Source organism: Podarcis gaigeae (assembly GCF_964106915.1).
Source record: "Podarcis gaigeae genome assembly, chromosome: 13".
Lineage (NCBI taxonomy): Eukaryota > Metazoa > Chordata > Lepidosauria > Squamata > Lacertidae > Podarcis > Podarcis gaigeae.
Genome location: NC_139689.1, coordinates 37,872,621 through 37,900,461, shown reverse-complemented (window position 1 = coordinate 37,900,461; position 27,841 = coordinate 37,872,621). Strand labels below are relative to the sequence as shown.

The 27,841-nt window shown below is 45.2% G+C and overlaps 1 protein-coding gene and 1 long non-coding RNA gene across 6 annotated transcripts; both read right to left on the bottom strand.

The window, feature by feature from the left end:
* Positions 1-98: 98 nt before the first annotated feature.
* On the bottom strand, positions 99-15,627 carry NOSIP (nitric oxide synthase interacting protein). Of its 5 annotated transcripts, XM_083709853.1 has the most exons (10): positions 15,510-15,562; positions 14,625-14,731; positions 12,523-12,640; positions 11,572-11,677; positions 10,681-10,762; positions 9,417-9,558; positions 7,508-7,614; positions 4,510-4,697; positions 2,833-2,941; positions 99-470 (listed from the first exon to the last, which is right to left on the bottom strand). In XM_083709853.1, exons 3-10 carry the CDS (start codon positions 12,590-12,592, stop codon positions 399-401), a joined length of 876 nt encoding a protein of 291 aa, XP_083565979.1. In that variant the 5' UTR covers positions 12,593-12,640; positions 14,625-14,731; positions 15,510-15,562; the 3' UTR covers positions 99-398. The 5 variants fall into 5 exon arrangements, with proteins under 5 accessions (XP_083565979.1, XP_083565976.1, XP_083565977.1 ...); XM_083709850.1 differs by lacking the exon at positions 14,625-14,731 and having other exon boundaries at positions 15,510-15,627; XM_083709851.1 differs by lacking the exon at positions 14,625-14,731 and having other exon boundaries at positions 12,523-12,636; positions 15,510-15,622.
* Positions 15,628-17,132: 1,505 nt separating this feature from the next.
* LOC310830338 lies at positions 17,133-27,642 on the bottom strand. Its single transcript, XR_014557600.1, has 3 exons — positions 26,918-27,642; positions 24,347-24,906; positions 17,133-17,575 (listed from the first exon to the last, which is right to left on the bottom strand). It is a non-coding gene; the product is annotated as an uncharacterized lncRNA (long non-coding RNA).
* Between the last annotated feature and the right edge of the window lie 199 nt (positions 27,643-27,841).

The window sequence follows — 27,841 nt, the reverse complement described above, 5'->3', positions numbered from 1 at the left end:
GCATTTTTTTTTGGGGGGGGGGACATTTCTCTGTCTTTTGAACATGTAGAGCAAGTATCAAAACACAGCAGACACTGACTTGCACCCTGACACAGTGCTGTTTACAAATAATTTTTAAAGTGCGTTGTCACCGTGGCAAAACATATCCACTTTAAAAAAATAAAAGGAGACTTTGCATGGTTAAGGAAGTGGCAGAAATGCACTGAAAAGTGTGGGAGGAACGGAGATATATAAACACAAGTGAACTGCCCCGTAAACTAATCCAAACAAGGGCTCAGGAAAGACTGAACTGAGTCCAAACAATGCAATGTTCGGCGCTTTCAGGGAGCACGTCTTGGGCAGCCTAGAGCGGCATGCTGGCTGTTCCTCTCTTCCACAAAGACAGTCGCACGAACATGTTACGCTTGCATAACAGGGCGGGACTTCTTGGCCTCCAGCTCCACGCCTGACCCTGCAAATCCTGTGCCACCCTAGAAGAAGAGAAGACAAGGATGGATAGCAGCTGTAGAACTTGGAATTTGCTTTGCCTGTGGGACATGCAGTGTCTCTGTTCTGCTTCTGAATGCTTATCTACCCGTTGAGAGGTTCTGGGACCTCAAGTCCCAGGTGAAGCCGTGCAACAGGCCCTGATTCCAAATCCCAGATGAATAAGGCAAAGCAAGAGTCTCCCAATCTCACCTTGCGATGCTAATGCATGTGAGAGGTGCATTTGCAAAGGGAAATTGGGAGCCTGAAGGAGGATGCTTAACCATTCCCCCTTCATTATCCCTTACAAAAAAAACAACCTCCAGACATCTTAGGGAGCTCCTGTGATCTCTCCCTCTCTCCTGAATCTGCATCTTCCCCAACTAAAGCTTCCCTTCCACTCATGTCTCCCTTCCATAGGTGCCTCCCTGCCATGTTGCCATGAAACCTTGGTTTGCCTTTTGTTGCATGAGGGCCAAAATACAACAAGATCTAAGCAGAGATGCAACCAGAATTATTATTGCCCATGTGTCAAAAAGCACTGGCAACTAATGTTTTGTAACTTGCCCAAGAAACATCAGTTCAGCTTCATAAATGGGCAACGGGGCATGCAGAATTTCAGGGATCGCCAAGGCTTTGGGTTATATCCAACTAACATTGGTTGTATGACTAGCATTAGCACACAACCCTTTATTTTTGCATCGTGTTTGTTGACACACAGGAGACTATGGATCTCTGGCTAGCTGCAGGATAGAAATGGCTAGGACTATCGAGTTCTCTAAATTCACATATCTTAGGGATATTTGGGGGGCGTGTTAAGTAGTTTGGGAGTCCCTAATAATGCAGAACACTTCTGGATTTGGCTTGCGGAGAATATCTTGAACATTGCTTACGTTGTAAACAAATACATGACTGGAGTAAATTGATGGTGCTGCTTGAAGCTAAGTTCAGGGGGTTATCCTGCGAACATAGCATGCCAACAGTACAGTGGTGCCTTGGTTCTCAAACTTAATCCGTTCCTGAAGTCTGTTCCAAAACCAAGGCGTGCTTTCCCATAGAAAGTAATGCAAAATGGATTAATCCGTTCCAGACTTTTAAAAACAACCCCTAAAACAGCAATTTAACATGAATTTTACTATCTTACAAGACCATTGCTCCATAAAATGAACGCTATAAACAATGTACTGCAGTCACACAATCAATCGATCAATAGCTGAACTGGGTTCCACACCGTCACAAAAACAAAACAAAAAAGAGCCGCAAAAAGAAAAGAAAAAACGCAAAATAAATAGCAAAAGCAGACAGACCTCAGTGTAACGCTCAAAACGGAAGTGTGGCACTCAAAACGGAGCATGTTTGGCTTCTGAAAAAGTTCCCAAACCGGAGCACTTCCTTCCAGGTTTGCAGTGTTTGGGTTCCAAATTGTTTGAGAACCAAGGCACCACTGTACTGAAGGGATTAGCAATACTGAGGAAAACCTGGATGTGTTGATCATCTGTAGTTTCAATCATATGGGGCAGGGCTATGGGGCATGGAAGAAGTGATTCCTAAAGCATGGCTAAAGAGCTTCAGCATCGTGGAATGGCTCTTCCTGCAATGCCACAGGTGACAAATAAAGATGGGATTAATTTCTCAGAAGGTGAAATCAACCCTGAATTAATGATGCCTTTTGACACCTTGGCTACAGCACTGGGAGTTGATATTTGTTTGAGGATTTGTAGGAAGTTGGGGCCAAATTTCATGCTAGTTAGTACTGCTAACAGGTATTTCGACTCTAAGCAATCAGGATGTCTAGGGACATAATTGTCAGTGGGAATTTAGTTGCCTTGCTGTGTTTGATGAGGTTCAGTAGTTTCCTGATGGGGTCTGTAATATTGCGACCAGGGACAAAGCCAGTCTTAGGCAGCTGGCCAAGATTGATGTGAATATCTTGTAATCTTGGTTTATTAATGAGATTGGGCGGTATGATTCTACTTTGAGGCTGTCTTCCATTGGTTTTGGGATGGAGACTATTTTGGAGTGGGTCCAGGTTTTGGGGATGGGCCCCCCCTTTCATGATGCCATTGAATAGGTGGGTCATGTAGGGCAGTGTTCCCCAACCTTGGGCCTCCAGCTGTTTTTGGACTACACCTCCCATCATCCCTTGCTAGCAAGACCAGTGGTCAAGGATGATGGGAATTGTAGTCCAAAAACAGCTGGGGGCCCAAGGTTGGGGAACACTGATGTAGGGCATCAGGGGTTCTTTGAATTTCCTATAGAATTCTACTGTAAAGCCGTCTGGGCTTGGGGCTTTGTGTGGTTTCAAGTTTTTGAGGAAGCACTGGGAGTTTATGAAGGAATGGCAGGAGGTTAGACTGTCACTCTCACCCGCTGTAGAACGATGATGTCCTTGTCCGTCAGCTTCTCTCCATTCACTGGATCAACCATGTCCTTCTTGATGAGTCTCTCCACACACTCTAGAGTCACCACAGAGCCCCTTTGGGGAAGGAAGGAAGGACACACCTATTATTTGCTGCTAAGTATAAGGCCTGGATTCCCACACTTTGCTACTTACAACTATTCCACATCCAGCATACATGCAGAAGACCTTCCATCCCCTACAAAATTTACATAATGTTATGGTTTAAGGGAAAATTATATGAAAATAATATATTGTTGGTATCTAACACCAAGTAAATTGGCAAAAATGTATAAATCTAACTTATAACTCCATACTTACCCCAGCTCAGTTCCCAACAAAGAGGAAAGCAGACAGCATATCTGCTAAATAAGTCTTCTGGGAAAACAACTTTGTCAGTGGCTAAATTCCTTTTCCTGGCACTCAAGTGTCGGAAACGTATATCTGAATGCTTTGATGTGGGTTATCTGTGAGAGGTCTAGTACTGCGGTCCTACCTTATTTATGTACCCCTATGATGTTTTAGTTTATAATTCTGTATTGTGTAATGTTTTATTTCTGAGTATCGGTCGAATAAAGGAAATTGATTGATAAATCTAAATCGAACAAATGTTAGAAATGTAAAGAGAAAGAAGGTTCTTTTTATCATGTGTGGTGGTCTTGTAGTAAGGTTAAAGCTTACTGAGAAATTATATACAATGAACTGAAAAGGATGTTCAAAATAACTTTTTTTAAAAAAACCCCAGAAGTTTTCTTTTGGGAATTTTAGGGACAGAACTACCTAAATCGTATAGAAATTTATTCATGTATGCTACTACAGCAGCAAGAATGCTACTTGCCCCAAAGTGGAAAGAAGCAGAAGTCCCAGTAAAGGAAGAATGGATACAAAAACTTGTGGAATATGCAGAAATGGCAAAACTTACCGGAGGAATAAGAAATCAAGATGACAAACTTTTTTATAAAAGAATGGAAATGTTTTACTGAATATTTACAGATAAATTGTAAACAGATAAAAACATTAGCAGGATTATTGTGACAACCTGCAGTTTCACAAGGGTATATATTTAGGTAAAGGTAAAGGGATCCCTGACCATTAGGTGCAGTCGTGGCCGACTCTGGAGTTGCGGCGCTCATGTCACTTTATTGGCCGAGGGAGCCGGCATACAGCTTCCGGGTCATGTGGCCAGTATGACTAAGCTGCTTCTGGCGAACCAGAGCAGCATACGGAAACGCTGTTTACCTTCCCGTCGGAACACTACCTATTTATCTACTTGCACTTTGATGCGCTTTCGAACTGCTAGGTTGGCAGGAGCAGGGACCGAGCAATGGGAGCTCACCCCGTTGCAGGGATTCGAACTGCTGACCTTCTGATCGGCAAGCCTTCTGATAGGTTTAACCCACAGCGCCACCCACGTCCCATATATTTAGAGTAGATAATTAAATGGGCAAGTGAAATAAAATCGGATATACAGAAGATATTAAAAAATAATAGGTAAGGAACCGCAGAAAGATGGGGAAGGAAGTCAAATTCTGAAGTGTTAAATTGATTGTAAAACTAATGAAATGTATAAACTTGAAAAGTATAAATAAAAACTTTTTTAAAAAAGAAGACCTCCCATCTCTGAAATGTCCCATCCCATCACTCACGATGGACGCAGAACAGCACACGGGACAGAGTTTCCAAGCATGTCTCGTGTGACGGCACACACGTAGCGGTCCTGTCGGTTGATCAGCCCTACTCGATCCACGCTAGCATCCACTGGGGTGAAATGCACTGGGATCAGGTCCTTCAACTTCAGGGGCTTCATACTCATGGGACAGTACACACACTTGTCCTAGATTGACAAAGAGCACAGCAAGTGGAGAGGCAGAGTATGAATTAGAAACAATAGAGGCAAATGGCTTACAGCAAATATTGACACTCTGTCTGAAACACACACACACACCCATCAATTCCAGGACGCTACAGAGCTTGGTCAAATATTCAAGATACTGAAGATTTTGAAATGCAAGGTATTAAAATCCTGGGAATAAACCTGGAAGCAGAAGCTACTCGTGGCCAACGAACTGGGCACACTCCAGCCTGCGCTGATCAAAGTGAACAAAACTCAACAGAAACATCCCCGTGGCCAAACTCTTCCCCTCCATAAGGTTAACTTTTAATCTATCAGAAAAGAAAAAACTCGGGCCAATAAGAAGACTCCCTCACCCTCCCTCCTGCACAGGACATTCAAATATAAAGTTATGAAAGTATTTTGAAGCAGAGGGAAGGGGAACTTAATGCGTGGTTGGAAAAAATTATTTCGGCTTAAACCTTAATACAGGTAACTTGCATCTTATGTGAGGGTTTGTTTCTGGAGGACCATGCAGAAAACCATAAAACCAGGGACTCCTGGAACTGGCCCCCTGCCTCTGCAAGGTGGAGGGCTGTTTACCTGGCTTTGGAAAGGCAATGTGAGGGCTGAGTAATCCTGCAATCACAGCAGTGTGCAGGTGGGTTGGGGAAATAAATACAGTCGTACCTTGGAAGTCAAACGGAATCCATTATGGAAGTCCATTCAACTTCCAAAACATTCAGAAACCAAAGTGCAGCTTCTGATTGGCTGCAGGAAGCTCCTGCAGCCAATCAGAAGCCACGGAAGTCCCATTGGACATTCAGCTTCCAAAAATAATTGTCAAACCAGAACATGGGTTTGTGGAATATGGGAGCCAAAACATTCGAGAACTAAGCTGTTAGGTACGACTGTAACTGGAAAGTGAGTTTCCTCCTCTCCCCATTTATTTATTTATTCCTCACCCCATGCAAGTAAAGTAAGAGTACGATGCATGTTACTTATATTATCATTTTGTATAAAAAGAATGGGGAAATAGTGATGAAATCAAATAGTCATGACTTTAAATGCTGAAAAAAGGTGAGATGTGGGTTTTACAAAAATCAGAGATATCAGAACATTTTCAGGGAATTTTCTTCTGATACTAAAATTTATTACGATCTAGTGTAGTGTTTCATTTGGCTTTAGTAATCAAATCTAAAATAAAAGTATGCACTATAGCTCATTCTCCCCACCCCTCTCAAATTGCCAAAAATACTGTAAGTGAAATATTTTATTAAGGGTGGGTGGGTGGAAATCAAAAGAGTAGATTTTATGTGGTTTAGATGGTTGAGCAAATTACAAGTTTTGGTAGGACATTGTTTTAATTGAATCACTTTTAAGACACGTCGGCTGAACAGCATAAAAAGTAAACATTATAAGGAAGTAAAAGAAAAAAGCATTGCATTGGAAATTGGTTTGTCAACAAACAGCTGTGTATTCATCTGCGGGGGGGGGGGGAGAGAGAGAAAGTTAATTCCAGTTTTGAAACCACGTAATTTTACTAGAATTGTATCCATTATATTACAAACAAGTTTTAGGAAACAATGCATTTTCAGAAATCAAAGATGTTCATAGAAAAGTGTAGCAGCAATATGCCCTATTGGGGAAAATTTTCCAGCTCACATTACTGGGACTGGGTGGAGCTTCCTGGGTACCTTTGAAGGTGCATGTTACCCAACCCAATCCTTTGCTGCTGCTCACCATAATACATTGGAAGTGAAAAACCTATGGCCCTGCAGATGTTGCTGAAGTACCGCTTCCATCATCCCTGACCATGTTGGAGGTGGGCTAATAGGAGCTGTCTACTTGCAGATTAAGCCTGCAGAACACTCTTAGGCGGCAGTCCTGGACTCGCTCACCTAGGAGTAAGCCTCCATGAAATTAACTGCATTTACTTCTTAGTAGACATATGTGTTGTGCTGCCAGCTTCACAGCAGCGGAATACACTAGTTCAACCTTCTGATTTGATTATTTCCTTCTACCAGTCCACAATAGAAAGTGTCCTTTCATACTGCATCACGGTGTGGTACGCTGGTTTGACATGAACTGATAGGAAGTGCCTACAGAGGGTTTTGAATACAGCACAAGATATTATGGGCTGTCACGTGAATCCGCTGGATGAAATAGTGGAAGAACGTTGCCTCAGGAGAGTGAGAAAAATTCTCAGGGATGATTCACACTCTGGCCTGCACTTTCTCGATCTCCTGCTATCAGGCAGAAGATATAGAAGCATGATTAGTCACACCAACAGGGTAAAGAACAGCTTCTATCCATGGGCTGTTAGGCTGCTGAATGAAAAGATAACAACAGGGCAATTGACTTTCGGGTTGGGTGAGTGTGCGTCAGTAAACGAGGGGAATTAAGACTAAGAGAGCTGAGTGGAGGGTGCTCGTGTAATCTCACTGTATACAAGTTGTACAAGTGACAATAAAGTATTTCAGTTTCAATTTCAATACCTTTCAACTCCACAGCCACACAGGAGGGAAAAACCAAATGACAAAAAAGGACCATCTCAACTGCAAGACACTATCTTCCTAATCTCAAAGACAGCAACCAGCTCAATGCAGTTAATGCCTCAGGACTTCTCCCAAGAACTCTGGAAGTGCAGTTTTGTGACCATGACGGAAGTTCTCTATTCTAAGAGTTTCACTTTTCTGGGTGTGTTGGAGACATTGTGACAGGTAAATTGGTTTAAATTTGTAGTGCAGACACTCCCTAAGGAAGACGGGGCAATGCGTGAGCCGGGAAAAGGAATGACAAAAGGAACTCACTGGCTTCGGAATGACTTTGGTCTTGGCCTCTGGGGTCAGCGAAGGAATCCAAAAGCTGGGCAGTTGTTTGGCTTTCTCTTCATTGCTGGGTCCAGGCTGAGCATCTCCTGTAATCCACAGAACAGGGCAGTTATTAAGTCCCATAGTTTCCCAAGAAAGAGGTGAAAATCTAAGGTGGTGTGTGGGAAGACATGGCTCTATAGCAGGAGCAGAAAACCTTCAACATGCAGGCCAGTCTTGGCCCATGCGGACATTTCTCCCAAACCACAGCCACCTGCCAATCAGTGGAGGCCACTGGGGGATATCAGCCAACAAGCAGGGGAAAAGGTTCAATCCTGCAGAGTGCTAAATAAATAAATAAATTATTATTATTATTATTATTATTATTATTATTATTATTATTATTATTATTATTATTATTATTATTATTATTATTATCTATACCCTGCCCATCTGGCTGGGTTTCCCCAGCCACTCTGGCCGGCTCCCAACAGAATTAATGATAATAATAAAAAAGTGATTAAACATCAGACATTAAAAACGTCCCTGAACAGGACAGGGCTGCGTTCAGATGTCTTCTAAAAGTCAGATAATTGTTTATTTCCTTGACATCTGATGGGAGGGTGTTCCACAGGGTGGGCGCCACTACTGAGAAGGCCCTCTGTCTGGTTCCCTGTAACTTTGCATCTCGCAGTGAGGGAACCACCAGAAGGCCCTCGGAGCTGGACCTCAGTGTCTGAGCTGGACGATGGGGATGGAGATGCTCCTTCAGGTATACTGAGCCGAGGCCATTTAAGGCTTTAAAGGTCAACACGAACACTTGGAATTGTGCTTGGAAATGTATTGGGAGCAATGTAGGTCTTTCAGGACCGGTGTTATATTGTCTCGGTGGCCACTCCCAGTCTAGCTGCCGCATTCTGGATTAGTTGTAGTTTCTGGGTCACTTTGCCATTGTGTTCACTGCAGGGAACGTGCTGACACAGCGACCCCAGAAGAGAGCAGGATTGTACCAGCTAGTGAGCAGAGAGTTCAGTCCTGCTGCTTCATTCCTTGTGGGGAATGCACTAGCGGAACAGTCCCCTCCCACCTATCAGACCCCTGAAAACATCGTGAAGTCAGATGAATAACAGGTGGGTGGCCCCACCCACCTGTCGAAGTTAGCTTGCAGGCATGCAGGGAAACAAAGATCTAGCCCTCCAAGTGAAAAAAAGATTCCCTAACCCTACTGTACAAGATTAATGGCACTGGAGCTCACCTGCAGACTTGCCCTACTGAGTTGTTGACAGGATCCAGTACTGCCTTAGGGATCCCTGAAGCTGAACCCTAGCAGTTCAGTTGACCACAACCCCCAGCAAAAGTTTTAAACACCATAACAAAACTCAGCAGGTACCCAGGACCACGCAACCCTCTTTGCTCCATGCTTGGGAGAATGGTTCACACCTCATTGCAGCCACCCACAATTCCCCCAGGAGTTTCACTTCACACATGAGGAGTTGTGTGGGTTTGAGACAAATATTCAAAGAGGCTGACAGCCGGAGAGCTACAAAGAATAGGGAGCGCTGTGGAGATGTGGGAAGAACTTTAAACCAGGGTGGAAAAAGTGTGACTGTGGCAATGGGAGATAAACTGTGGACAGCATGTGATCCAGCGACACTCGAGCCACAGTGCTGTGTTTTAGGGCACTGCCAAAACCCAAAGAAAACCAAAGAGCATCTCTAAAAATACTTCATCGCTGCCGAACAGATAGGACCGGAACGCAGAAGGGTGGGGAAAATATTACTATGAAGCACAGGAAAGATGTACATGGCTCTGTCTAAGGAGTAACTGGGAGGTGTAATTCACTTTCTTTACACTTTTCTTATTTCTCATACTTTTGTCGCTCGGCCCTGTCCCAAATCTTCACACTTACCTGCCTTGCGATCAAAGGGGTTGAGAGGTTTGCTGACAATGCTCATCTCTTTGTCGAGGAAATTCTTCACCTTGGACTCTTTGGCAGCCTTGCTCAACTCCGCCAACTCCGTCTTCTTCTCATTCTTCTGCTTTTCGTAGGCCTGCAGTTGGGCACAGGAATAAAAACTGTCATGACAAAGACAAAGCTCTCCTGCTAAAATACGGAAGGGGCACACTCCTTGCTATGATCCAAGTGAGAGAGACGCGATGAAAGTGAAGAGAGAAAACAGGCATTGGGCATGAAAAGAAATCAGCAAAAAGCACAGAGCAGCCTTCAGCTGTTTTGGAGTACCACCTCAAGCACTTTACATTAAAAATTTTTTTGAAAACCACCCTATTAAGCAACAATTGGTGCTGTGGGTTAAACCACAGAGCCTAGGGCTTGCCGATCAGAAGGTCGGCGGTTTAAATCCCCACGACGGGGTGAGCTCCCGCTGCTCGGTCCCTGCTCCTGCCAACCTAGTAGTTCGAAAGCACGTCAAAGTGCAAGTAGATAAATAGGTATCCGGCGGGAAGGTAAACGGCGTTTCCATGCACTGCTCTGGTTCGCCAGAAGTGGCTTAGTCATGCTGGCCACATGACCTGGAAGCTGTACGCCGGCTCCCTCGGCCAATAAAGCGAGATGAGCGCCACAACCCCAGAGACATCCACGACTGGATCTAATGGTCAGGGGTCCCTTTACCTTTTTAAACCATCACAGTTCTAAAGTTCTCACTACACTTTCTGTTATACCCTTCTGTGAAGTCCTCCCTTTAGACTTGTAGGCCCCACTGAGCAGATGGCATCAGTGGCTTCTGGTTCTTAGAGGCAATTCCTGTTGAAGCAAGAGGAATGATTTAAGCGCCATCTTCCCTGCCCTATATGGCAGTCTTGCACTGGTTCGGAAGCAAGGCACACAGGAGAGCACCCCCAAAGGAAGGGTGCTACACGAGGCGAGCCTATTTCACACAGGTTCTTAACAAAGATGGAAGCCCCAGCCTGAGCTCCTTGGAGGCAGGGGAGAAAACAAACACAGAGATTAAAAAGATCTCTACTTCAACTAGCCTGGTTTCCATGTGGCTTGGCATATATATTTCATTTTACCAGTTATCTTGAGTGCCACCTCCTCCCCTTTTGTAAAATATTGATGCAGTGCTCTCCCACCCACCTATTAAACCAGCTGACAGCTGTGAACATACAAATCTGGCTCTTCAGATGAGCATACTAGCCACTTCTCTGGTTACCTTCATTTGCCGGGCAATCTCCTTTTTCTGGTGCAGGATGTACTCTAAGATGGCTTCTTTCTCATACAGGTATCCATCAGGGCTGGAGAGGGACACAGGCAGGATGAGAATCACAATTAAATTTCATTTCCATAAAGGCTCCCATGCAAGCTGCAGAGCACCAAGGTGTATCCATATGAATCTCAAAGGTCAAGGGTACACCTGGGAGGTCATGCCACCAAACCAAGATATCATTCTACAGCAGAAGGGGACAATATAGTCCTGTGATAAATACTAGACTTTGCTTGGGGTTCAAGTTCCTGCTCAGTTATGGACATGTTAGCCACAATTTGCCATCTGTGAAATGGGAATGTAATCACCGTTTCCCAGCGGCAGAAGAGAATTTGACTCTACAGTCATACCTTGGAAGTAAAACAGAATCTGTACCGGAGGTGCGTTCGACTTCCAAAACATTTGGAAAACCAAAGCGCGGCTTCTGATTGGCTGCAGGAAGCTCCTGCAGCTAATCGGAAGCCGCGGAAGCAGTGCCGGATGTTCGGCTTCTGAAAATCATTCGAAAACTGGAACACTCTATTCCAGGTTTTGCTCATTCAGGAGCCAAGGCATTTGAGATCCAAGGTACGTCTGTGCAGGAATTTGCATGAAAAAGAACATAAATAATTATTATCTCAACAGAGATATATAGCGAGTGAACAAATAATTTCACTTAACTCTGCGAGTCAATGAAAGAAGCAACTTTGTGTGTGTGTGCGCATGAATGAATGTTGGATCCAGGTTTAGAGATCCACTGCTTTATTAGCGAACTACAAAAAAGGCAAGTGGTTAAGTAGTGTAGCAGATCTCCAGTTTAATACACTGAACAGTCTCCTGTGGGCCTTGCCAGATATTTACGTCACAACAGGGTCCTTGCAGGGCTGCAGGGAGAGGCAGCAGCAATCAAAATCCTTGACAGCATCTTTGCTCAGACGGACGTTCTGGGTCCCGTATCCAGAGGCAGCTGGGGAAAGGTGGGCGGGGGGGAGCAATGGTCACATTAAGGCCGCATTAATGAAAAGAGCCTGCCTGCCTAAGTGGCTCTGCTAAATCTCTAAATCCAGAAAGGGAAAACAGTTGGTAAAATATCTGCCCAGAGAAGCCCAGGTTGTCAAGTGACCTGCTCAGGACTGCTCACCTGATTGCTAACAGTTTAAGGGCTGGCAAACCCATAATCTCCTCCAGCAATAGAGAGAGAAGGTGGAATTAGCTTGGAGTTGCATAGCTTAATTTCCACCTGAGTTTCAACGAAACACTGGGTGGTGTTAAATCAGACCACAGGGTGTGCCCAATACTCTTGACTATCCCAGAGCTTCTCCCAATTCTCACCTGGCTATAAGCAAACGTACCAGTGATTTGCCTCCCTGTTTTGACCTTTATTCTCTCACTGCACTAGGCCTGGAGCAGTGCTCAAATTCCATAGTGGTGAAAGGGAGGCTGCTGGTCCCAGGCTTTTGTGGTACCTCCCTTAAACCACTGCTTTTATGAAGGCTAAGGGAAGGACAACCATTTTCATAATTAGGGAGAGTTGGATGGTAGTTGGGCTTGTAGATTGCACTAAGGCCCCCCCAGCTTCCCCTGTAGATTCAAGTACTGCCTCAACTTCCCTATCTAGCAACAGTCCTGGTTTTAGTTGCCCCAACTGACAATTTTGTTCTCCCAAACCTAGCCAGGGTTTCCCCTTCATTCAGAATCCTGGGGTCCTCACCTGCAGCCCCCACCACTGCCATTGTAGCACAAGGTTCCCCCTGCAGCACTGCTGAAACCCTTCAAGTCTCTATCCAGTCCTACAGAAAGCAGCCTCCTCACCTGTGTCCTTTTTCTTTTCATGGTAGGTGTAGACAGCTCCTGCTGTGCAGTTCTTGCCATGGCGCGTCATGCCGGCTTAGATGGGCAATCCAGGAAGAAGCTGGCAGCTCCTCCCTGCCTTCATAAAGATATGTTTTGGTTAAGCACATTGTCAGGGCCTGATACAACACAGTACTAGACGCAAAGAAGCTCATGGACTGTGTTGGATACGGATGCAGGTTAGAAGAGCCACAGGGTTGGAAGGGGGAGAATTAAGGAGGGGGGAATGGGGTAGATGGACAGAAAGCTCAGGAAATGGTCATGGGGTGGCTCAACAGGCTGCACCCACCTTCTTAACTGGAGGATTCAAAGATTCCTCTCTGGATATTCAAGAAACCTACTTTTGACATCTCCAAATCTATTCCCTCACCACATTCCCAAATCTACTGCAGGCAGACTCATGTCCCATAAAATATTCATAAAATATTTTGCTAAGGGTTCCTGTACCTTTAATTATTGTGCAGCAGAGTGATTTTCAATAGGTACAGCTTTACACCACCCCCCGAAAGACAAGCTGCGCCTCCTGCAATTCCCCAGTGTTAAACAAACAGGATGAAACTGTCTATTCTTTTTTTCCTGCTCATCCTAAATACCAAGGAGCTCTCATTGTCATGCCAAGGTAAGGTAAAGGTAAAGGGACCCCTGACCATTAGGTCCAGTCGTGACCGACTCTGGGGTTGTGGCGCTCATCTCGCTTTATTGGCCAAAGGAGCCAGCGTACAGCTTCCAGGTCATGTGGCCAACATGACTAAGCCGCTTCTGGCGAACCAGAGCAACGCACGGAAATGCCATTTACCTTCCCGCCGGAGTGGTACCTATTTATCTACTTGTACTTTGACGTGCTTTCCACTGCTGGGTGGGCAGGAGCAGGTACCGAGCAGCGGGAGATCACTCCGCTGCGGGGATTCGAACCGCCGACCTTCTGATCAGCAAGTCCTAGGCTCTATGGTTTAACCCACAGCGCCACCCACATCCCTGTCATGCCAAGGTATCAATTACCAATTGTCCCACAACCCAGCCTGTTGTTCTCAAATGTGCCTTCTTTCATGGGATGACAGCTCTCAAGTTCTCCTTATTTTGAAGTCTAGGATCTCAGTCATACCAAGTCTTGACACCACTGAAATTCACCCCTCTTCACATGAGGGGGGGGGGTACATTCATTATGAGCCACACTCCCAAGAAGGAAAGGTCAGATACACCCTAAAAAACCAGCAACAGAAGTGGTTTCTTCTGTTGTTTAATGGCACAAGATGTACGACTGCCACCTAGCGGAGGTTAGCTAACCATTTCGCTAGCATCTATATATGGGGGGGGGCACTGTGGCCCTCCAGAGGTTGCTGGACTACAAGTACCACCATCCTTGACCACTGCCCCCTCCCAATCCCTTTTCCCTTACAAACCAAGTAGCGGTTGGGAAATAATTGCTCTCCATGCTATCTTCCTGTAAAAATGCCCAAAACGCATTTACCAGTGACAATACTACCTGCTATTCCCAAACAAATACAAGAATGAGAGTCTGCGGCAGAATTAAGTCTTGCAGGAGAAACATCAAATGATATCACTAATTAATATCAAGAAATTGCTCCCAGACAACTTCATTCCTGCCTGTGTTCCCATTTCCCCAAAGAGTGTTCTGACTTAAAACTCCCAACACACAACAAATCTCAAACTCCCCTGCAGAGCAATTAATACAAGGATTATAAACATTATGAATCCTGTTCTTAAAAAGTTCTGGAGAGGTATAAGCAGCATAGTACCTGAAAGTCTCACAGTTCAGTGTCCCTCAATGAAAGACACAAAACACCCCAACTGACAACTCACTATAGCATCCCTCAACATTTTAGTCTTTCATAAATTATTAGCTTCCTCCTTGCCACTGCACTAGGTCTCCATTTTGCACACCTTCTGCATTACACCATATCCTCTCTGCCAATTTTAAAACACTTCCCACCTCAATATCACCGATTTGACAACTGCGTTCTCCTCTACCGCTCAAAGCCTTATCTGGCTCACAAGTACTCTGACTTATTTACCTTAGGCTGCAATCCTACACACACACTTACCAAGGAGTAAGTGAAGGTTCAGTGGGGCTTCCTTCTGATTGCACCCTCATAAGCCTTCTTTCTCAGTGATCCTCCCTGCTCCCCTTCCGGGCACCCAGATGCAACCCCTTTTAATCATATTGAAGGGTGAAATGTCAGCCAGTAGCTATAACATTGCACGAAATGCTGCAAGCGCTTAAACCGTCTCTTCTACGCAATGGTTTCAGGTGCTGGAGCCCTGGCCACTTTTTCACCTGGCCAGCACATTCCTCACCCACCACTCACCCCCACACCCGCCACAAGCTCCATCTCTTCCCAAGACGGTTTCCCCAGCAAGTTTCCAGTCCTCATTTGCACCTGCAACGTAATCATTCCACCAGAAACATGAACATAAGTTGCTCTGTCACCATCTCCATCCATCTCTGGCGCCAATGTTTCTCTCACAAGAACCCGGGCTGCCCTTGCCTCCCTCTGGCAACCTTAGACTAGTATTTTTGTTGTTATTGTTATTGTTGTGGTTGTTGTTATTATTATTATTATTTGTTTATACCCCGCCCATCTGGTTCAGTTTCCCCAGCCACTCTGGGCGGCTCCCAATCAAGTGTTAAAAACAGTACAGCGTTAAAATAAATGTTATTTCATAAATAACATGACTGGGCTAGGAAACGACGACGCCAGTAGCCCAGCCCTGCCCTTGCGCCTTCCCCATCTATAGCGATACGTGGAATTCAGTCGGTGAAGCTTTTCAAGGAGCGGAGACCATGTATTATTCAGTGCGAAAGGCACAGCTGCAGCCACGAGTTCAAAACATGGCAACCCCGCCACCAACTCCTGGTCCCAACCCACACCCGACACCCGTGCACCTTCCTCTCTGCCGAGCATAAGGGGTGGGGGGTGGGGGTTTACCGTAAAACAGGCAACGTTTCTCTCTCCCCCACCTCGGCCAAGGGATCCGGAAGCAGGAAGTGCACAACCTCCGGAAGTACTTTGAAGTCCTGCAGCTCTGGAGCTGTGCATTAGCCAAATTGTTCCCGTCACGGAGGAAACAAGGTGCGGGAGGCAGAGGGGCCGCGGCTTTGAGGTTCCTCTGCAGAAAGGAGGCATAAGCCGAGGCTTATTATTGTTTAATGCCTTCAGGGAGGGAGGGAGAGAAAGAGAAAGACACACACACACACACACACACACACACATATATATATACATACACGCACACACATGCACACATATATATGTATCCCTTATACATATACACACATGTATGTATGAATACATATATACAGGTTTTGGTGTCCTCGGGTGTCTTCCCGAGGACACCAAAACCTGCATTCCTGTACCCGTGAAAATCTACGAAAGCGAATACATATATAATATATATACTTTTCATAAACGGTGTGTGTGTGTGTATATATATATATATATGCAGGTTTTGGTGTCCTCGGGTGTCTTCCCGTGTAAAAGTTGGGGTGTCTAGGCGACGAGTGAGACCTCGTCGAAACGTCGCCTAGACACCCCAACTTTTACACGGGAAGACACCCGAGGACACCAAAACCTGCATTCCTGTACCCGTGAAAATCTACGAAAGCAAATATATATATATATATATATGAGAAAAGTATTGAACACACACACATATACAGTTCATATATATGTGGTAGTCCTATGCGCTGGGCGTACCCCATTTAATGCAGTGGTTCTTATGTTGTTGTGGTGGTTTAGTCGTTTCAGGCATATCCGGCGCCGTGGTGCAAAGCTCCTTCCGGCTCCCCCCACCCCATTTCTCTCTTCCATGCGACGGTCATCTCCAGGCTTGACTACTGTAATTCGCTCTATGCGGGGCTGCCCTTGAAGCTGTCCCAGAAACTCCAGCGGGTACAGAATGCTGCAGCGAGGCTCCTCACGGGGTCTCTGCCATGGGAGCATATTCACCCAGTGCTTTTCAAGCTGCACTGGCTCCCGGTGGAGTACAGGGTCAGATTTAAGGTGCTGCTTTTGACCTTTAAAGCCCTTCACGGCCTAGGACCCTCGTACCTACGGGACCGCCTCTCCCAGTATGCCCCACGGAGAGCCTCAAGGTCCATAAATAACAACACCTTAGTGGTCCCAGGCCCTAAAGATGTTAGATTGGCTTCAACCAGAGCCAGGGCCTTTTCAACTCTGGCTCCGGCCTGGTGGAACGCTCTGCCTCATGAGACCAGGGCCCTGCAGGATCTGATTTCTTTCCGCAGGGCCTGTAAGACAGAGTTGTTCCGCCTGGCCTTTGGCTTGGAGCCAATTTGATTCCCTCCCTCTCTCTCTCTCTCTTTTCTCCTCTTTCTTTCTTTTCCTTCTCCTGCGATGAGGCTACATTTTAATATTTTAATGTTCCATTATTTTAATGTTGTATTTTATTTTTGTTTTTAAGTTGTAATCATTCATCTTGTTTTTATTGTTGCTTGTAAGCCGCTCTGAGCCCGGCCTTGGCTGGGGAGGGCGGGGTATAAATAAAAAATTATTATTATTATTATTATTATTATTATTAATAATAATAATAATAATATTTTTTATTATTTTTAGCATACAAAATTTTTTAAGACATACCACACAAATTATTATACGTATGTCCTTGTTTGGACTTCCTTCAGCATCTCTGATAGCCTTCCGTCTTGATTATTTCTCCTGCAATTCTTAGCTTAATATTGCCTTTACCTTTTCTAACAAATCAATTCTCCCTTTCCATTTTTACAATATTTCTTAAATTACTCCTCACAGAACTTTTTGTAGTCCTACAAACGTAATCTGATCATCACAAATACTTTTCAAATACTCAGTAAATTTAGTCCAGTCTTCGGTAAACCTCTGGTCCCGCTGGTCTCGGATCCTTCCTGTTAGTTTGTCTAATTCCGCGTAGTCCATCAATTTCAACCTCCATTCTTCTAATGTTGGTAGTTCTTTTTGCTTCCATTTTTGGGCCAATAATATTCTTGCTGCTGTAACTGCATATAAAAACAACTTACAATCTTTCCTGTTTATATCATTTCCAACAATACCTAAAAGTAATGCTTCCGTTTTTTTAATAAAAGTATATTTCAACATTTTTTTCAACTCATTATATATCATCTCCCAGAAGCATTTCACCTTTTTACATTCCCACCACATATGATAAAATAATCCTTCTTTTTCTTTACATTTCCAACATTTATTACTGACTTTATACATTTTTGCTAACTTAACTGGTGTGATGTACCATCTATACATCATCATCATGTTTTCTTTTAATGCATTACGTGCAGTAAGTCCTAAACCTTCTTTCCATAATTTGACCCAATCACTTAACTGAATATTATATCCTAAGTCTTTTGCCCAATGAATCATAACTGATTTTACCTCCTCATCTTTCAAGTGCCATTCAAGCAGTAATTTATACATTTTTGACAGAATTTTAAAATCATTATTCAATATTTCTTGTTGAAACCTCGATTCTTTTTCACAGAAACCATTTTCTTTGATATCTTGTTTAAACACTTAATTCACCTGATAATAATGTAACCAATCATTAACATGCTCTTTCACTTCTTCGTATGGTTTCAATTTCCATTTTCCTCCTTCTTGAATCCCCCCCCCCAATTTCTCAGAGTTTTTTTAGGGAGGATGGCGGAGCTGGAGGAGGCAGATAGCAGCTGGAGGGCGGCTCCTCTGGAGGAGAAGAGGTGGAGGCTGGATGCGGTGCCTCCTGGCTCAGCTGGCCACTGCAGATGGAGGCTCTGGGCCCGGCACTGCTTTGGCGCAGCATGGCGGAGGCGGGCAAGGGCGATGAGCTGATTCCAGGAGACACTGCATCCAGCCTCCCTGGCACCCTCCAGAACTTGGCACCCTGGCACCCCGCGCCACTAGCCTCTATGGGTAAGACGCCCCTGAGTCGTTTAGTCGTGTCCGACTCTTTGTGACCCCATGGGCCAGAGCACGTCAGGCACGCCTGTCTTCCATTGCCTCCCGTTATAGTACTTCTAAATAAACATGCATAACATAGGGGGAAAATATTTCTTGCTTAAGGCATTTGTATTGCAACTATTTGCAATATAAGAAGTGCAACCAGATCAGTGGAAGGTTAGTAATAAACCTTCAGTTGTATCTTTCCAAAGGAAACCAAACCTGATTAAGTGGTGTACCTCGGGTTACATACACTTCAGATTAAAGACGCTTCAGGTTACAGACTCCACTAACCCAGAAATCGTGCTTCAGGTTAAGAACTTTGCTTCAGGATGAGAACAGAAATCGTGCTCCAGTGGCGCAGCGGCAGCAGGAGGCCCCATTAGCTAAAGTGGTGCTTCAGGTTAAGAACAGTTTCAGGTTAAGAATGGACCTCCAGAAGGAATTAAGTTCTTAACCCTAGGTACCACTGTACTCCTGAAACTTAGTCCTGCTTAGTGGGACACCTTTAACAATATAAAGGGGGGGCGGGGACAGGGGCAGAATGGTGTTGATGAAAGAAAGAAGAATGGCAGAAACAAAGTTACCCTTAGTCTAATTTATGCCTCTGTGCTGAGCTTCCATTGTGCAGCTAAACAGAGAGGTGTGTGCATACATGGTTTTGTTGTGTGTTTTTAAATCGATTTTGCTTCACTTTAAACATGGATTAGGGATGCCTGTGAGTGTGAAGGGGTGGAACTGTGGAGGAAAAGCATTAAAAGAACTTGGAATCTGGACGGGGGGGCAGGGAGGGGCAGATGCCGCTCCCTGTGTCCCCTTAAATCAATGAGAATCAATAAAAATACATAGCTAAGGTTCTTCCCCCCCACCCCAACAAAAGGCCTTCCCCGCCGCAACAAAAATCCTAGCTTCGCCCATGACCCAGAGTATCAAATATCATTCCTTATATGTGCGAATGAGCCATTACAGAACTGTCATATCATTATATGTTGCCTTAAAACACAATTCAGTGGAACCAGCTGACACATTCTGCTGCAAGTCCTCATCAGGTGGTAGTTAGTAGTCAGAGATAACCGAGGTTGAGTGATGCACACAATTGTCTGAAACAGCCCTAAGTGTTATCTAATTTCAAAAATCAAACCTTGGCAGGTAGTTGCTATTCAAAAACACAGACAAAATACATTCTACTTATGTCTCAGCTCATGTTCCTGGCACTACAGACCTCAAGAGATTCTTGAACGCTGAAAGCCTATAAGGAAGGACAATCCATTCCTATGGCTCACTGCCCCCCACCCCCGGGCTAAAAAAACCCGGCTGATTGATTGAGCAATCAAAACTGGAAAGTGCTGGCGTTTCTAGACAAACAACTGTCACAGAAACACTATACACATCAGTAATACAGAAAAGCCACAAGCTGGATCCCTGCCAAAAAATAAGATTTCTCTCCACAGTGAAATATGCAGAATTTACATCAGTGTACAGGTGTAATCAACACCAGCTTGCTGACAGAATACAGCTACCGGATTGTGAGTGATCTCTCCACCCAGACAATTAGAACAGCTGACAGTGTAGATGGTTTTGATCGTTTGATCTGTGCCTCCCCATAACTGGCTGACACAAATATTTGGCTGGAACATAGAGATTCACAGCACGATGAGATCTGATTTGCTTAGTCAGCAATCTGAGATGCTTTTGTTAAGGATGAGTAAATCTGTCCATTTCGGTTCTTCACTTTTCCAATCTTAAATTCAGTTCTTCACATTTCCACATTAGTTTGTGATTTATTGATGTTTGTTTAAAGTTCTCGTGAAAATTCATCAGCATTTTAATGCTGATCCTAAAATACACATTTTTGTAGGCAGTTTTTCCTAACAAGCATATTTTTGCAAAGTCATTTCCCCTACTGTAATGTATTTGTGTGCGTAATTTTCACTAATATTTGCATTTTTATTCACAGTAGGTGCATTTTTATGCCCTAGTAGATGCAAGAATGAGGGACGCGGGTGGCGCTGTGGGTTAAACCACAGAGTCTAGGGCTTGCCGATCAGCAGGTCGACAGTTCGAATCCCCGCGACAGGGTGAGCTCCCATTGCTCAGTCCCTGCTCCTGCCAACCTAGCAGTTCGAAAGCACATTAAAGTGCAAGTAGATAAATAGGTACCGCTTTGGCAGGAAGGTAAGCGGCGTTTCCGTGCGCTGCTCTGGTTCGCCAGAAGCGGCTTAGTCATGCTGGCCACATGACCCGGAAGCTGTCCGCCGGCTCTCTCGGCCAATAAAGCGAGATGAGCGCCACAACCCCAGAATAATCCGCGACTGGACCTAATGGTCTGTCAGGGGTCCCTTTACCTACGTGCAAGAATAGTGCAAAGTGGTGGATTTATACTGGACCATCCACATATCCTTCTGTTTTCGGAGTTGTTCTGTTATGCTTCCCCATTGTTACTGCACCAAACATTTAAAGTATGATCTTACCACTTGAAACAATCACGGCTACCCCCAAAAAACCCTGGGAAATTTAGTTCGTTTAGGGTTCTTCAGGGTCTTAGCGCACCAAAGGAAAATGAGCAAAGCGAACCCAGAAGAGGTTCAAATATGCTTATTGGGGGCTGAAAGGTAAAATGGAAAGTGGGAGAGCTAAGTCTGGGTTCTTTTCCCTGCATCATGGTACCTGCCTCTATGACACCAAAGTCAGATGTGGGGCAGGGTGGGGGGAATAAACCACAGCAAACATAAAGCTCAGCGATGTGAAAACCCTTGGTACCAAGCCTTGCTTGGTAAATAGACCGTACAGGAAACTGAAGAGCAATATTTGGTTTCAGCGACACAAACATGAGGAAGTGGAACTCATAATATGTATTATAGGTCAGGTTATGACCGTAACAGCTGTCTTGCTGAAAAGGAGTGAAACCGTGAGCAAAAGGGTAAGAAAAAAAGCATGTCATCACAATAGGGAAGGGGCTTCTTCAAGTGTTTGACCACATGCTTCTCCTACTCATAATGCAGTACTTTTAACTTCAGTATCCAACACCGCATCACCATAATTAACACATTCCCCCCCCATTGTTTTAGGTGTATGTCCTCAGCTTGTCGGGGACACAGGTGGCACTGTGGGTTAAACCACAGAGCCTAGAACTTGCCGATCAGAAGGTCGGCGGTTCAAAGCCCCGCGACAGGGTGAGCTCTCGTTGCTTGGTCCCTGCTCCTGCCAACATAGCAGTTCAAAAGCACGTCAAAGTGCAAGTAGATAAATAGGTACCACTCCGGTGGGAAGGTAAATGGCGTTTCCGTGCGCTGCTCTGGTTTGCCAGAAGCAGCTTAGTCATGCTGGCCACATGACCCAGAAGCTGCACGCTGGCACCCTCGGCCAATAAAGCTGGATGAGCGCCGCAACCCTAGACTCGGCCACGACTGGACCTAATGGTCAGGGGTCCCTTTACCTTTACCTTTTACCTCAGCTTGTCAGTAATATGACTGTTGTATGCAACCCCGGTCTCTGAGCAGTGAGAGACTCCTGTGCTTACCCAGGGTTCCTGTTTCCTTGGAATGAAGGTCAGTGAAAACGGTGGTATCTTTAGGATATATTGTTCTGAGTGTAGGATAGAGGGGCTCATAGCAGGAACACCCCAATAGGTCTTGTACCTTGGAAGTCAAATGGAATCCGTTCCAGAAGTTCATTTGACTTCCAAAACGTTCAGAAGCTCCTGCAGCCAATTAGAAGCCGGGCCGGACATTCGGGTTCCAAAGAACGTTCGCAAATTGGAACACTCACTTCCGGGTTTGCGGCATTTGGGAGCCAAAACGGTTCGGCTCACAAGGTGTTTGTCAACCAAAGTACGACTGTACACAATAAAAGGGATATGTGGAGAAGGCCAAGGATCTCAGGCAAGGGAGGGGGAAGCCCCAAACAGCATACGCAGAATACTGTACGATTTCTAGCCTCTGAACATTGCACTGCTTCTTTCATTTCAGCTCTCTTAAAAGATCCCCACGCAGACTTTGGATGTGATATATTATCAGCCTTAAGACCAACCATGCCGCTGATGGATCCTCCTAGAAAACGGACAGTATGTGTACAACTGCTTGTGTGGTTTAGCTGTGCCTTTGCTTTAGGAAACCGGCCTCGAACAAAGAGAAAAATGGGAGGGCAGCCAGCTCACTTCACACCTTAGCCCTGGAACCTGTTTCTAAAGCCTCGGAACTTGTGCTGTATTAAACAAAGATTCCTTCACTTCCTAGTAAAGCGACGATTTCTATTATACCGTGAGGGCTATGTGTGCGTAGGCTCTCTCTGTAGAAGTGGCTAGACAAATTTACAAAGCAACACTCACACAGGAATTCTGGCAATGGAACCTTTAGACTCCTCCTACGACTTGCTCTCCCCCTCCCCGCTTTACCTGTCTCTCCTCTGACCATGTGACCTTTGGACCCACCCACATTCACCTGGAGCACTCCAGCAGCTCCTGATTCTCTCCAGGAGACCTCAGCTTTGTTCCGGAGAGTTTTTCCTTTGCACTGGACTGCCATGGACAGAGGCTATATGACATTTCTTCCCTTCCCCTCTAACCGTTGACACTGGGGTCATCTTGCAGCTATTCCCACCTGTCTTTCTACTGCGGGACAGCAGAACCAGGGACTCTTTGGGAACAGCCAGGTCATCGGCGTACCTGTTTTCCACCTGCGATTTCCACACAGGTGAGTTGGCAGCATGCAGGCAGCTTGGAAACCAAGCTGGCTTAAAAAAGGAAAGGGAAAAAGGACGCTTTGCTTTCCAAACGGATTGTGATTTGTTTTGGTTTTTGTTCTGTGCCTCTACGGTCCAAGGAATTGCTATGTCTTCCTGGACCTGGATCTGAAACAGGAAAAATAACTTTTAGAGAGTTTTCACATTTCTGTAGCTCTTTTGATCAGAAGCCAGGGGTTCAATGCTTAGAGCTAGACAAAGGTAAATTCAGCATCAGCCTATAATAATGATTGTATGAAGACTCCATACAAATTACTCCAGACTTGAAAGAATCATCAGAATGGATCATCAGAATGCTTCAATAAACAGGATGCTGAATCTTTTTAGTCTTGTGTTGCTCCGACACAGGGTTTCCCAAACTTTGGTCCCCAGCTGCTTCTGGACTACAATTCCTATCATCCCTGACCACTGGTCCTACTAGCTGGGGATGATGGGAGTTGTAGTCCAGAAGCAGCTGGGGACCCAAGTTTGGGAAACTCTGCTCTAACAGCACAATATTGCATGTCTAATCAGATGTGAGCCCCATTGTTTTCAAAGGAGCATACAGTACTTCCAGAAAGATGTGCATGGGACTGCAGCCTAACTTGGTTTGTGTGAAAGGAAGTTATAGTCTCCCTGGGGCAGTGTCTACCAGGGCTGCTTACCTGTGGCTTTCCAGGCACTTTTTGAAACTCCCATCAACCCTACCTAGGGTCCAATAGTTAGGGAGGGCAGGAGGACACAGGTTAGCCATCCCTACTTGGGATTGTATTCTCTATGATCACACCTCTATACCCTACCTTTAAAGCACTCTTATACCATTTTAACATTCATGAATCCCGGGAACTGTAGTTTGTTGAGGGTGCTGGGAATTGTAGCACTGTGACGATTAAGCCCAGCATCTTTTTGGGAAGATGCCATGACTGTGAAAGTGGTATAAAGGCACTTTAAATGTGTGGTGTGGATGTGATTGTAGTAGTTATTGATCTACGTTGCTGCTTATTGGAACAGAAACTCTCTAACCTAGAGGACTCATCCTCACAGCCCCATAGATTTTTTTTTAAATGGTGAAAGTTGGTAACCTGAGCAATATAAGAATGATAATAATACCTGCCTACCTTACAGGGTTGTTGTCAGGATTCGGAGATGATGTTATGTGAAGCGCTCTGAAAAGACTATATGATTGTTAAGTATTATTCTACACGTGGCCCCTTAGCAAACATCCCCTAAACCTACAGCTCAGAAATTTGTTAACAGGAACGTTATTTGCTGATGCTCGATTCTGTCTGACGCAAACCGTTGGGACTATATCCTTGGGCAGCAAGGGGAAGCGGTTGGTTTTCTTTCACTTTTGATTATGCTGCAAATAATTTCTAAAAATCCTAAGCACTCTTGTTTGCAAATAACTTCTGAAATCCTAAGCACTCTTGTTTGGAGGCAGGTCCGGGGTCAGTCCCTTCCGAAAGGCTTCCCAAGCCATCATTAGGGCAGTAATTATTTTTAAAGACTTAAAAAACAAAGCTGTGTGCAGTCTGATAATTACTTTACAACACTTATCTGTGACTTTGCAAAGGATCCTGGGAGGACATGCCTCTTGGATCGTGCAGAGCCTGGCACGACAGAGAGTGTCTTTCTGCCAGCCCGGAGGAGCAAGCCTTGCAGGGCGCAGTGGGATGACCTTTGGAGGAAATATGCACAAGTTCAGACTGCGAATGATTAACTTGCTTGATAAATGTAGGGGCAGAAAGCCAAGATCGTGCTGGTGGATTTCTGAAAATGGCTGAGTAACAGCTCTGCCCTGTTCCCTTAAGGGCTTCTCTTTAAGAATGGGCACGCAGGAGAGTGGCAATAGGGTTGTTGTTTTGTTACACACTCTGGTTTTGGATTCCTCCTAAGGCAGTGTTTTTCAACCACTGTTCCGCGGCACACTAGTGTGCCGCGAGATGTTGCCTGGTGTGCCGTGGGAAAAATTGTAAAATTCAAAAGATTTTTTTTAAAAAATGTCACATTTTCGCCCACTAGGCGGGCGCCGGACTGTGTCCACCCTATTTTCCATCCGTCCTGGGTGGGGATCAGATCGGATGGGATCGGATGAGAGCGGACAGGCGGTCCGCTCTCATCCGATTCCCCATAGAGAGCAGCGGGGCTCTGACATCTCCCTCTCCGCACACAGTGCGGAGACGGAGCTGTCATCCGCCGGCTCAGCGGGGATCAGCGGATCGATCCCCGCTGAGCAGAGAACGGTCCACAACGTTTTTGTTTGCCATTAAAGAAAAAAATATTAAACATTTTCTAATGGTGGTGTGCCTCGTGATTTGTTTCATGAAACAAGTGTGCTTTTGCCCAAAAAAGTTTGAAAAACACTGTCCTAAGGAGCGTACCGTATTTGTCGCCCTATAGGACACACTTTTTCCTCTCCGAAAATGAAGGGGAAATGTGTGTGCGTCCTATGGGGCGAATGCAGGCTTTCCCACGGCTTAGGGAAAGGTTCCTGCACCCAAAGCCTGGGGGTGCACTGAGTTCAGCGCCCCCAGGCTTCGGGCTTAGCGCAGCTCTCTGCAAGCCGTGGGAGGGCTGCGCGAAGTCACGCAGCTCTCCCACGGCTTGGGGAGAGGTGCCTGCACCCGAAATTTTTTTCTTTATTTCCCCCCCAAAAAACTAGGTGCGTCCTATGGGCCAGTGCGCCCTATGGGGCGAAAAATACGGTAATTACCACGCCTCCTGTGTTGTCTTGCTGGTCAGTTCCACTGATCACTTTTTGTCAAAGGAGACAGTACTCAAGGCCAGATATTTTGGTAGCAGAGGTAGAAAAACCCCACCTCCCCTCCCTCACTCCCCAGCAGTAAAAAGAACAATAATAAATCAATTTACTAACAGCTTGCTGCCTTTCCATGACACCCCAAAATCAACTGCCTGAGGCAGTTGCTTCACCCTGCCTAATGCTGGAGCGAATCTGTCTCTCCAGCTTTCTTGTTATATTGGGCTCTTATCAAGTTCTCAGCAGTTGTCCCCATGTTATCATTGCAGTAGAGCAGCAACTGTTTTCTCTGTGGGGAGGAACCAGTTGTATAATACCAGCAGTGTGTCCTTCCCAGAAATGGGGGTTTCCTAACAATGGGGGTTTCCCTAACTGTTGTTAGGAAACCCCCATTTCCTTCCCAGAAAGACTATTTTGCAGAGTTTCCCATGAAGACGGACCTCTGGGAATTGTAGCACCAGGAAGAGAATCAGGATCCCCTAACAACTCTTAGCACCCTTAACAAACTATAAGTCCCATAATTATTCGCGGGAAGCCATAATTGTTTAAAGTGCTTTGAATTTATAGCGCTTTGAATTTATGATGTGAATGTGGCCTTATTTGAAGTTGCTGACTCCTCCGTCCATCTAAGGCTGCAAATCCTATGCACACAGATTTGGAAGCAAATTCTGTTCAACTCAAGCTTTGGAGGAGTTACTTCTGAGTAAACAGAAGCAAGCAGGCATTGACATAATGGTGCTTACTTCTGAGTGAACATGCTTAGGTTCACACTATAGTACAGGTTGTAAATGCCCTCAGAAGGAAAACCAGGGGGGATGCAGTGGTTCACGCCTTGGACTAGGACCTCGGAGATCCGAGTTCAAATCTCCACTCAGCCATGATGCTCATTGGGTGATCTTAGTTCAAGTCATCATCTCTCAGCTTAACTTACCTCAGACACTATCCATTTAAAGCACATGGCTTCCTCCCCCAAAATCTGGGAATTGTAGTTTATCCCTCACTGGGCTACAGTTCCCAGCACCATTAACAAACTAAGGTTCGCAAGATTCTGTGGAGGAAGCCATGTGTGGGTGTCGTTGTGAGGATAAAATGGGGAAGGAGCCTTGAGGTACCTGGAGAAAAGGCAGGGTAGAAAAGTAATGAGAAATGCATAAATAAATTTCTGTATTCCAGCACATTTACAACTCCCAGCTTCTGAACCTGCTCCTGGTAAGCATTCTTTTAACTGCAGTTTCATCTGCAGCAATTAGCAGGTATTAATGTTTAGCACCATGCTATGAAGTGCTTCGCCTGCTGATTTCTACAGATCAGACTTCTGTTAACAGGAACCGGGAGTAAGCCAGACCCAGTTGGGAATCCAATTTAAAATGGAAAATGGTTAAAAAATAAAACCAATTACCTGGTTAGGCTCCTCATTGGTAATGCTTTTTTAACCACCTGGCAGATTCCCTCTCCACAGGCCTGGCCCGAGATATTTAGCTGCCTGAGGCGAAGAAGGAACCCCCACTCTCTGTCAAAGTAGACAGTACCCAAGGCCAGATATTTTGGTACTAGTGTCAGAAAACCCCCACCTCCCCTCCCTCACTCCCCAGCAGTAAAAACAACAATAATGAATCAATTTACTAACAGCTCGCTGCCTTTCCATGACACCCCAAAATCAGCTGCCTGAGGCAGTTGCTTCGCCCTGCCTAATTGCTGGAGCGACTCTGTCTCTCCAGCTTTCTTGTTAATATTGGGCTCTTATGAAGTCCCCAGCAGTTGTCCCCATGTTATCAAACGGTACAGCAGCAACTGTTTTCTCTGTGGGGAGGAACCAGTTGTATAATACCAGCAGTGTGTTGTGTCTAATGCCTGT

Coding starts and splice junctions, on each gene's coding strand:
- NOSIP (XM_083709850.1), bottom strand. CDS start 12,592: ATGACGCGCCATGGCAAGAACTGCACAGCAGGAGCTGTCTACACCTAC. Junction 7,615..9,416: donor CCCCTTTGATCGCAAGGCAG/GTAAGTGTGAAG, acceptor TGTGGATTACAG/GAGATGCTCAGCCTGGACCC. Junction 2,942..4,509: donor TGTGCTGTTCTGCGTCCATC/GTGAGTGATGGG, acceptor CCTTCCCCAAAG/GGGCTCTGTGGTGACTCTAG.